The sequence below is a fragment of the Styela clava genome, chromosome 1, assembly GCF_964204865.1.
Source record: "Styela clava chromosome 1, kaStyClav1.hap1.2, whole genome shotgun sequence".
NCBI lineage: Eukaryota > Metazoa > Chordata > Ascidiacea > Stolidobranchia > Styelidae > Styela > Styela clava.
In genome coordinates, this window is record NC_135250.1 from 9,078,401 (window position 1) to 9,090,907 (window position 12,507).

At 37.9% G+C, this 12,507-nt stretch overlaps 1 protein-coding gene and 1 long non-coding RNA gene across 2 annotated transcripts; one reads left to right on the top strand and one right to left on the bottom strand.

Moving 5' to 3' along the window:
- LOC144424346 (uncharacterized) lies at positions 1–931 on the bottom strand. Its single transcript, XR_013476636.1, has 3 exons — positions 725–931; positions 186–254; positions 1–97 (listed from the first exon to the last, which is right to left on the bottom strand). It is a non-coding gene; the product is annotated as an uncharacterized LOC144424346 (long non-coding RNA).
- A 5,486-nt stretch (positions 932–6,417) lies between these two features.
- On the top strand, positions 6,418–12,491 carry LOC120340080 (DDB1- and CUL4-associated factor 1-like). Its single transcript, XM_078111371.1, has 2 exons — positions 6,418–6,440; positions 7,272–12,491. Exon 2 carries the CDS (start codon positions 7,292–7,294, stop codon positions 11,600–11,602), a length of 4,311 nt encoding a protein of 1,436 aa, XP_077967497.1. The 5' UTR covers positions 6,418–6,440; positions 7,272–7,291; the 3' UTR covers positions 11,603–12,491.
- Positions 12,492–12,507: the final 16 nt, after the last annotated feature.

Sequence of the window (12,507 nt, forward strand, 5' to 3'; positions counted from 1 at the left end):
CAAACATTTATGGAGTACTCTAATTATATTTCTTGGAATCACACGGTCACTGATATGTCGCCAGACTTCTGATATCTCCCCTTCTGCTGTAGTTGTCCTGTGAATAAGTAATAGGAAATTGAGATTAGACGATTAGTTGAAACTTTTGCTTTATGTCGGCTTAATTTCTTGATTGATATACATACTATTTTTGCTATTGCCTCTTGTGCTGCAGGAGTCTCACAATGCTTAGACAGGTTTGTCCACATTCACATCTGAAGAAGGAGAGGAGATTTATTAATTTTCGTCAAGAATAAATGAAGCAGTCTATATGATTTAGAATGGAAAAGCTAATAAATCCAATATCTCATGTTTAATGTAAAAATGTTTTACTGAATTTGGTATATAAACCAACTAATGAAGGAATTTAGTCAGAAAATTACAAGCATTCGTGACTCCATATACTTGAGAGATCAGACTATACAATATAGACCGGTATGAATGAAATGTTAGGTGAACTTGTTAACCCTTTGATTCAATCCTCACTGATTAAAAAAAATCTAAATGGAGGTGCATGAACTATTTGAAACCATAAGGGGTAAGTAAATATGCAATTTCGGCAAATGGGCAACTACGTACCGTACTGAATTAATAACTTCGTAGTATTTGACAAAAGCTGGCTTTCCCACATGTACTGAACAGTGCGATGCCCGGGTGTGATATACAACAATAGTATTTACCTTACCTTTTTCCGATTTCTTTTTACCTCAACTTTCCAAAATATCATTAAAATCGACAACAACTGTCAAAGCCGGCACGAACACCATTCGTGCTATGCTTGAAAGCAGCACACATCCGCTCGTTTTCGTCTCGTCAAGTATGTGCATTGGAGCGTGCTATCGGATACGATCTTCGGCCAAAAATGCCGTAGTTGCGCATCATGTTGTTTAATGTCATTGGTAGAATTAATGGATAAAAAATACGTCAAATTAGAGCAAAATGGACGTTTGACCTTTGACCCCAAACATTCTTTTCATACTTTGTCACTAATTTTGGGAGTGTTTGAGCAACTTTAGATACCGGTACTGTTCAGTACATTCGTGTAAAATTATTGTATGAAAAATACGCTGAATCAGAGCCGTACTTGGCCATTGGTGCGGAGGCGATCTTTTCGTCCATAACTATTCTCACGGGATTTTTATTTCCTATCATTCAACACGATATGGACCTTTCCCCGAGCATCGACTTCCTTGTTTACTTCGTGACATTGGCCAATCAGCAAGATGCAAAAAAGGACGTAACAATGAGAGGAATTTTTCCCGGGTCAAAGGTTGGGGAAAGGTCCATGGTCTTTTTGCTTCGCAATATTTCGATCAGACCAAATCTTGCAAGCTGGTATTTGTCGACAATTGTGGAGTTATAATATTTTGGCATCTTTATATTACTGGATTATTGATTTTAAAACCATTCAAACCGATTTACATTGGTGAGCAATTGCAAATTTTCGGCGTGCAAAATTGATTTCGCTCGCGTGCATTTTTGCGGAGCGCTAGCGCCCTCGGGCGTGCACCTGCCATGGAATCCAGTCTGGCCAGTTACAAGTTACAGTATCTGTCACTACTGTGGGGGAAAATATCCATTAATAAATATATAAATCCACATGTATTTATGGTACTGGTATGGTGAGATTTTTCATCTCACCTGCCATATCCAATCCTTTTTTACGAGTTGAGACTTTACACACATCACTACATTAACCATTCCCAGACTTCCCTCCACCAAAGGCTATTCCTTCGTCAACGTTTCATCATTAGAATGACTTGAAACCTATGATACGTATCGCCCAAAAAAAAACGGCCACCTCCAAAGCGTATATATAATACGCCACCTCTTCTTTATTTATTTTTTTTTTAATGGGATAATATAATAAAATATAACCAAAAGTATATAACCATTTGAGCAATCATAGGATAAATAATCCAATATTCATTTTTCATATGTCCATTCCATCAGTGTTTAATGACGAGGTGTTGATCGCATCGGCATACAATTCATCAATTTTTAGTATATTGAATTATATTATGTACAATAAAAGTAAAAACTAAATATATTAGACATGTTCATTGTTATACATACTTAATTTATACACACTTGATTTATAGTTCAAATACAATTCCTCAGTATTTCAAATTCTTCACCTCTTCTTTATATTTATTCCATAATACCATTAAATTGCCGACTCGTTTCCTTTTTTCCTCGTATTTATTTTTTATATATTGATATTTGATCTCATTTGTATCCACCTATGATGAACTTATATATAGCACATACACAAGGGTCGGGAGCCTAGATGACTTTAATCGGTCTTGCACACCGACCCGCACAAAGCAATAATCAATTACTGTGGAATATTTTCGTTATTGTATTATGTTTATAATTATTAGTGTTGATTTTGTTTTTGTGGCAATAAATCTCTCTCTCTCTCTCTCTCTCTATACATTAGGCACAGCAGCAGCTCGCAAACTTCTTGTTCGTGCGGCGCCAAATTATCAGCGAAAAAACTTACTACGCACTCACACGAAAATAAAAAGCTGCTTTCAAATAAAACTCAAATTTGGAGTGGGAGTGGTGACTCTTCTACGGCCCATGGGCCGGGGCCACGGTCCATCGAAATGGGCCTCGGCCCATCAGGCTATTGGCCGCGGCCCATCAAGTTGTGTAATGGGATGAAATAATAAAGACTAATAAATATGTAAATCCTACCTAAATCCTACCCACTTCCCGAACTTATAATAGAATTATAATGTGAAAAGTTTGAACAAAATTTTGTCCTAAGTTCCTAACCCTAACCTGGTACACATACTTCAGGTGTATCCTTTTCTGTAGCTTAGTATTTTGCTTTATTTTTGGACACGTAGTGGACATAGCGATCGTTTCAATATTGTGTTGTTGTTGTTCTCATTGTTGTTCTTAGTGTCCTTGTTCTTTGACACGTTTTGAAAAAATCGCTTTTCTCTTCGAATACTGGACCAATTGCTTTGAAATTTTTAGTGGTTGAAGATAAAATTTTTCTCCAGAAGGCCGACTTCTTTTTTTTTCGTTATGACCTCATCAAAATTATTCCCACTGGGTGGCGCTATGTGTCCATATAGAGCATAGCTCTCTTGTTATGTAAAGGCTTATCGTAAGAAAAAGGTTTGGTGGCATCCCGCGATTTTTTTTTTGGTTCGAATATTGACAATTTTGTAAGAATTGAAAATTTTGGTAAGACAATTGAATTTTTTCTGATGAGCCGCGGCCCATAGCTTGATGGGCCACGGCCCATGTGGCCCAATTAGATAGGCCGTGGCCCCGGCCCATGGACCTCAGAGGAGTCACCACCCCTGTAGCAAATTTGTGATCGTCAATGTGTAAAGTACTTTTGTGTAAAGTTTGTAAATATGTGGGCCTAACAAAGAATAAGGGCAAAAGGTCAACTCTCTTTCTCATGTCTGCCCGATTTTCATTTGAAATACTAAAAATATCACTCATGTCAAAAAAAATTCGAATACAAAATATAAAATATCTATAATAAATACAATATGTAATATCGTCAGTCCTATATTGTTTTTTCTTCAGGTGAAATTTGCAAATCGGCGCCCACTGAAGTTCAGTATCAAAAACACTCTATTGCAGTTTTAAGTAGAATAATCACCACTAAAATAATTTTAGAACAAAAAAAAAACCTCAGTTTTAACCCTTAACCCAGCGGTTTTCAAAGAGTGCGCCGCGACGATTTGCTAAGTGCGCCCGAAAATTAACAAAATTGTGTTAAACCGTAAATATAAACCGTAAATATATAAACCGGTTGAAGCGTAAATTAATACTACTACGGTTAAACATACCAAAGCAATTTTTATTTCTGTTACATTTTTTTCTTATTGATGACTGTTCGTATTTTGGTTGACAAAATAATGAATATCTCTCTCTCTCTTCTATACGGAATCAGGTTCTGTGGATTTGACCCCCGAAAAGTGATTTCGGGGCTATTTCAAGAGTGCTTTTGCGAGTTGGCGCCTGCAAAATGGGGTATGTGTTTCAAACCATCATTATGATTCATCGCATACAACAATCTGTTTTTTAAAAGTAGCGATTAAGAATTTTAACCTAGTTTATCACAGCTATTTATACACTAATTTTTTATTACTGCAATTAATTTAAAACTTCTAGGAAGATAGGGTAATCATTGAATTATCTGATTTATATTTTAAGTTTTCGAAACACACTGAAAACTAATGAATAGCGTTCAAAAACGCGAAAACGAGGTAATGTTTACGACCACGCTTGAAAATCTGTCTGAGTGAGAAAAGTGTCTGAGCGGATGCGAAAAGGGAGAATTGTTACGTCACTTTTTGCATCTTGCTGATTTGCCAATGTCACGAAGTAAACAAGGAGGTCGATGCTCGGGGAAAGATATAAAGTGCACATTAACGATCACAACTATTAGTTTTATTTAAACGCAGCAATTTTTTTTCATGTACCGTGTTTCCCCAAAAATAAGACTAGGTCTTTTTCAACTTTCTTCCAAAAATAACACTCAGGCTTATTTTCGAGGAGTGTCTTTTATTTTCATTTATCAAAAACAAAATTACAAAATAAAGAATTACGAGATTTTCAAATATACATAATATGGAAACCGATATCCATTCACTTATAAATAAAAATCAAAATAATAATCAAAAAATTATTTAAAAATATTAATTCGCGTTATTGACTTTCCAGGGTAGGTAAGACTTTCTTATTTTCAGGGTAGGTCTTATTTTCGGAGAAACACGGTAGGTGCGCCGAGAATTTTTTTCTGATAATTTGGCGCCGCACGAACAAAAAGTTTGCGAACCGCTGCTTTAGTCCTTTCGCCGCCATTGCATGGCGAATTAGCCCACTTAGGATAGGATTTACATATTTATCCCGGGGGAGAGGAAAGCCGATAAGACGGCTTATCCATATGGCGAACCACGGCCTCTCGTCCGGTTACCATTCCAAGTCGGGTATGGGATTAGTTTTACTGTATTGTTTGTTTTCGGAAGCATGGACTTGGTGGTGGAGGAAGCCGTAACCGACCAGCGGTTACGTGAACCACCCAACGACGGCGAGGAGTCCAGCAATCCTCTCGCACATAACCATCCCTGCATGGGATTCGAACCTGCGAACCCACGCAGAGTAATTAGAGGTGCGGTGGCGAGCGTATTCCTAACGCTTAGCCCGTTGAGCCACACCGCCGCGCCACCGCCGGCGCACTTCAACCACCTCATCTTGCGTCAAAAGAAATTTCATCCACTTTTACTTTTTAGTGACTTCAATCGGTCGGAAGAAATTTCACTTCTTTCTTTTAGGCCACAGTCTTTTGGGGACCTAGTCTTAAACCACTCCATCTTTGTCGGGAGAAATGTTATCAACTTCTTCAGTCCTTCAGTGTTTTGTAACTTTTCATCTTTGGGAACACTCTTTCCTCAGACCTTTTAGGTACAGTACAGTAATGGCGCACCAATCGCGGATGTCGAACACCAGAACAATCAACGATGAGGATAAGATTTACATATTTATCTCGGGACAGAGGAAAGCCGATTTGACGGCTCAACCATATGGCGATCCACGTCCTCTCGTCCGGTTACCATTCCATGTCAGGTATGGGACAAGTCAGGTATTTGTTTTTCCGAAGCATGGACTCGATGGTGGAGAAAGCCGTACCGGTAACCGACCGACGCTTAGCACGACAAGTGCAGTTTCAAGTATTTTGTGGCGTCTACAGCTGCCGCAAAACCATGGCGGGATTTCCAAACCACGGCCACTAAGACCAAACCCACGGCGACTGACTTTTTAGCTGCCACAAACCAATAGCGAGCTGCCGTGGTTACGGCAGCAAATCGAATACCACCAATTTTACTGCCGTAACCACGGCAGGTCGGCTGTAATAGCAGGGCTGCCCCTAATCTGCTGATGGAGATAAATATTTAGTGAGTTGGAATGTTTTTCTTATGGATACAGTTTGGATGGATTTGGGGTTAGGGTTAGGGTTTAAGTAGATATAATTTCGCATGATAAACTTAAATATGGTACATGAATTTGTAAATGTACCGGTAATAGCGCCATAAAACCATGGCAGGAGACGGCGTGGTACGTTCGTGGCAGGAGCTGCCATGAAGTGGTAAGAACTGCGCCTCTAGCACGATGAGCCACACATCGCTCACATCTCACTGTATCGCACCTGATCGCGTAAGCTGAGTTTTGAGTACTGTATTCGTGCCGTATGTATACTAGTAAGTAGTATGCCGGTATGCGTACAATTTTCGAATGTAAATTGATAGGAATCCTATATTTTTTTAAATCAAGGCAAGGAAATGAATTATTGTTATATGAGCACATGGCTGATCTGATACACGGTTAATCATAATGTAATTTCGCATGCAACGACAAAATAACAGGTATGATTAATATACTGCAATACTGTGACAGTGTGAGGGCTTTTGAAAATTATGAAAAAAAAAGTGTCAAGTAGGCTATTCTGAAAAGATCTTCATTGAATAAATTCACAGGATACGGTATATTGGCAAAAAACTTGGCGTTTTACTGTAAAAACAGGCAATTTTGCTTAAAATCATTCATAGTCTAGTAGTCTATGTATTTCTGTATTTGAAAAAAAATGATTTGGATATGATACCGGTATAATTTTAACATTGTTGTATAGCAGGGGTGAGCAAAGTTTTTTGCCCTGGGTAATAAAATCTGCACCTAGCTGCCTAGACCGGCAGCCATGTCTGCATGTACTGATGTAAGTGTGACGTACCGGTAAAAGTTACATTTTATGAACAATATTTACAGTGTTACAAAAGCGAAAGTGGAAAACAATAAGCCTCGTGTCATACTAAATTCAATTGCAATTTCAACAAATTCTTTGAGCTGACACATGAAAATTTGGTTTTAGTTTGGCTGTGGCAGCACCAGGCGGGCAAGATTGAGTTATCCAACATGCCAGATTTGGCCTGCTGGCCGTAGTTAGCCTATGTCAGTTGTATAGCCTGCTTATATTTATAAATTACATCTGGCCAATCTGTCAGTCAATCACTTCTACCTTTTTGTGGTATTCCTGTTACATCCTGCCTTTTCTTATTAAGTAGCAATACTTATACTGCAGGAAAAGAGCGTAAATGACCAATGCAACTGTATGAACTTAGAATCAGTATTATCATTGAATATTATGTGACCATAACTCATTTATAAATACATACATGCAGTCACATATATTTGATTTTCAGCATTATACTGATTATAAGTAATGGAAAATACTACTACTAGTGCTAGAGATGCTGAAAAGCAGTTTTCTGAATTAGTTGAAGCATGGAAGTCAAATCACGAATCAAGCGATTATGATCCAGTGCCATTTTTGACTGACTGCGCAAAACTTTTCGAAGAAGAGACAATAGAATTTCATAAGGGTGATCCTGACCCTTTTGATGAGCGTCATCCTGAATATGCACAACCTGGATGTGTTTTTGGAAAGTTACTTGTTTCTCTCTCAAAGTCGCATGATTTCATGGATAAACTTACATCATCTTACTTTCGTGTGACAACAAATCCAAAGAATCCATCTCAAATTACGTTAGCCTCTGCACGATTTCTCTTAGCCGCTTTACCTGGATTAGAGCCTCATACGTTATTCAAAGAAAAAGAATGGTTAATCAAACTCCTTTCTGAATGGGTAACAGACGCTGATGAGCCACTAAGGACATATGCAACAGGTTTGCTTGTTGGTGCCATAGAACCCCAGAAAACTTCTAATGATGAATATATAAGAATGATATCAATTTTGCTCAAAAGATTATGGAACCATGTTAGACCTGGTAAATTTCCAGAGTCAGAATGTGATGGATCTACTTTTAAAGTTGATTCTTCTATCGGAGTTAAGACTTCTTCACAATCTCGCTCACAAAAACGCAAGTTATCAAACAGCTCAGATGCCCCAAAACTAAAAAGAATATTCAGTGAAAAACCGCATACGAGCACACATTCCCCAGCACCGAATGGCGAAATGCATTTTACGAGCGATTACTACGACAATGACCTGAGTAACAGTAGCTGGTCTGAGCAAATGCCTGCGATGATAGGATGCAGTTACAGCCTTGAACCTCCTCTACATTCAGAAGTCTGCCAAAGATTTATTCTTGATTTTCTAAAATGTTTGGGAGAGTATCAGGATTTGTTATCAATTTTCCTTGAACTCAAAGCACTAGAATTAATTAATATTTACATAAAAGAAAAGAAATTTGATGGACTACTAATATTCAAAGCATTAGAGTTTTTGGCATCTCTTCTGTGTCACAATAAAGTAGCCACGGAATTCATTGAATTAAATGGAATACAGAATCTTTTATCCGTTCAAAGACCATCAATGGGTTCAACAGGTGTTTCCCTATGTATTTATTACTTAGCATACAAAAAAGATGCAATGGAAAGAGCTTGTCAGCTGCCTGCTCGTATTTTGAGTGATTTAGTGAAATATGCTCTTTGGTTGCTGGAATGCTCTCACGAAACTGGTCGATCTCATGCGGCATTGTTCTTCTCATTTTCTTTCTCATTCCGAGTGATTTTACAGCTTTTTGATAAGATGAGTGGATTACGTTGCCTTATGAATATGATAAGTATGTCAAAAATTATTATTAATGTACTAGATGATAACTATGATCCTGATGAAGACGCCAATAGACTTTTCATGCGCCAAACAACAAGAACAGTTTGTGCAGCACTTAAAAAATACTTTGAAGCTCATTTGCAGATTAAAGTTTGCTCGGCTCAAAAATCGATTCCAAAATCCAAAGAAAGACACACCATTGTGGAATCTGTATCAAAATATAAACCAATGGTTTCCAGTCGCGAACAATTCTTTGAAAATCTTGAAGTTCTCGGTGAAATCTCAGTTACTGATGCCAGCTTTCGATCTATGAGTAACTGGCTACCTGTTCTCAATTTTTATCGATTAGATGGAATTGCATTGATGGTGAAAGTGATTGATATTGCATGTGATTGGGTGACTTACACAGGCCAAATAGAAGTTATACGTTCAGCTTTGGATGTACTTGCCGTGGTAACTCTCTTGCCATCACCGCAATTGACTTTGTGTAAACATCACACTCTCAATAAAAAATTTACCGGTATTAGTATAATGTTGGATATAGCAAAAGGGGGAACTCTGTTCGCAGTTGAAGGTGAAACACAAAAGTCAGCTCTTGCTGTAATTGTGAATTGTGTGAGGGATTATGCAACTGATCATCGTAAATCAACACCTGGGCCACAAGATACACCACGTTCCAAATCTTCACAATCTAAAACAGAAAAGAGGGAAATGGTGTGGAAATATGTTCAATATAATAATGGTATTTCTGTTCTTCTCTCATTACTAGTCATAAATCAACCTGCTTTGCATGCAGATGAAGTGAGATATTTTGCATGCAAAGCGCTATTGGGATTATCAAATTATAAACCAATTGCTCAAATTATGTCAAAATTGCCATTTTTTATTGGTGGACAAGTACAATCTGTTGCTAGAGAACCAGTTCTTCACTACAAAAAACGATTGCATACAAAATTTTGCAAATGTATGGGAGCCCTTTTAGAAAAAGTTTCTGGTAGGCCAATGAATTTGGAGTTGGATTTAGATGCAATTCGTATATCACACATTGTTTCTGAAACGCACATGCAATATGAAAATAAAGAAGTTCTTCAAATGATTCATAATCATCTAGTTTGGTCAAAGCTGCATAATGCAGCAGAAATTCTTGCTAGAGATGCTTGTTTATTCGCAGACAATCAAAAAAGCATCCTTTCGACGCCAAAATCCAGACCAAGAGCAGCTTCCTCAGGAATATCTGAGCACCGAAATAATGGCAGTGGTGATGCCAGTTCTAGTGTGAACAGGCGAATTAGTTTCACAAGAGGTTCTCATGCATTAGGAGACACACCAACTTCATCTCATATTATCAACATTCCAAACCAAAGCACCAGTAGGAGACATTTGAAAGGTAAAAGTGATCCTTTGTCTGCTTACAATGGCTCTAATGGCCAACAAAGGTTTAAGTTATCACAGAATGGGATTGTTTCGGTAAAGCCAAAGCCTTTGATCTGCCGAAGTAAGGAACCACCAAGTCCACCAACGTTGAATTCCATTATTGAAGAAAATTTTAAACATCAACATGCTCAATGTCGAAATCCTGTTGCCACAGTTCCAGAATTTTCACTGTTCAGTCAACATCGTTGTCCAGATCCACGTTATAGGGTCGAAGCATCAACAAACGTCATGAAAAGATTGGTTTCTCGTGAGGGAATTTGCCCTCGCTGGGGAGGAATTGGGGGTGAAGTGTGTGACAGACAACTTGTTTACAGTCGCTATAAACCGGGATATGTTTTTAAAGGATCAGAAGACAGAAAAGTACCATTTTGTAGCGTTGCTTTCATGCCAGGTGATGAACAAATAGTTCTTGGGGATTATCAAGGAGATGTTGTTATTCATAATCTTTATTCAGCTGAAGATCAAGTAATACAAGGTGTTGCAGGAATGCCAATTTCAGCTCTGCAGCCCTCTCGTAACGGAGATTCAATACTAGTTACTGCAGAATCAATTTGGGCCAATAACTGTAGTCTTCATTCATTAGGCACACAACTTGAGCATAAGTTTACATTTGAAGACATAGACCATGCTGAATTTTCAAAACTTCACCAAGATAAGATCATTGGGACAAAAGAACACAAGGCCACTGTTTATGACGTAAATACTGGAAGTGCTTTAGACACTTTTGAGCGAGAAGATATGTGTTGTTATTACAAGGAAAATCGTGCGACTTTTTCTCCAGATGATAAACTTATTCTTTCAGATGGACTTTTATGGGATGTTCGTAAACCTCACACGTTGCCAATTCACAAATTCGATCAATTTAATACAACAATTAGTGGCGTATTCCATCCAAATGGTCTACAAGTTGTTATTAATAGCGAAGTCTGGGACTTGAGAAACTATCATCTTCTTCATACAATACCTGCCCTTGATCAATGTAACCTTACATTTAACAGCGGAGGAACCATAATTTACGCAGTCAGAACCAAAGACACTTATACCAGTGAAGAACAGAATATAAATAAGTCATTGATGTCAGCTTTTCGTACTTTCGATGCACTCGAATACAAGCAACTGGCATTCAATGCTGTTAGACATCAGATCTATGATCTTGCCGTCGATAGCAAGGATTGCAGTGTTGCTATCGTGGAAACGTTAGCTCAAGATGAGGAATGGCGTGAACCGGCCATGAGCGTGTGTCGATTCTATGAAGTTGGTATGACAAGAGGAGATGAGGATGATGAAGACGTTGAGAGTCATTTTGACGATGAGGACAATGAGAGTGACGGAGATGGCAGCAGCATTTCTGGTAGTTCTAATGGTGACGATGGGTCCTCGCAAGGTGAGGATCATGATCTAGACCGGCTTAGCGATATGCTTCGTGATGACAATGATAATTCTAGTGGAGATGACATCAGTTTCGATATCATTGATTCATCAAGTGATTGGCAAACAACAGATGATGAAGAATGGGCTGCTTGAAACCAGAGCTGGTTTTAAATCACAATCAGTGTATTCCAACTTTGCTTCATCTTTCCTCACGAGGGCTCCTTGAAGTTTCATGGTATGGCCAGTGATATGGAACATCAGCCCAAATGCATTTTTGCAAAATCGTGACTCGAAGCTATGATATGGGAGTTTCAAATTATATTGTAAACTTTTGATCATACATATTCAACTTGAAACTTCTTGAAAGTTAGATTTTGAAAATATGTATACACTTGAAGGGGTTGATTGCAGTGTTAAAAAATTATAAGTGTGAGAAAATAAATGGTTAGGAGCTGAAGACACTTAGAGTATGTTGTAGCTTTCCCATCCCTGCTTGAAACAATGCATTAAATACTGAGTGCGACAATGTTGGTTCCCCTTTATTAATTATCCCTGTTGTCAGTCTTGAGTCACACATTCCTGCAATCACTGTATTTCTTATGCCAATTATCAAGAAGTTCCAAATTTTTAAGTCTGACTCAGTAGTGGGCCTGATTCTTTTCTTTGTCAGTATAATTTTAATGAATGGTGAAGGGTTTTTGAATTTAATTTCTTTCTATGTATTTGTCACTGCTGTTTTACCATCTGAATATAAAGTGCTTTATGATCAATCATGAATAGTGTGTCTGCTAAAATTCCTCTAAACTGAAATTAAATCTTCTTGTTTTTTTCTTTCTTTTCAATGTAGATTATCATAGTTCCTTCCTCTGATACATGCAAATGCCAAATTTGAGTCAATATTAAATTTCTTTGGGAAAAATGTGTTGCTTTATCAAACTTGGTTACAGGTTTTGAGGTGGTGTCACAAACTTGTAAATATTAGTGTTGTAATTCATCCGTCTTCGAAGTTATTTAAAATAAAGTATGGCAAGTCATCACACCATTATTGACTGACAATT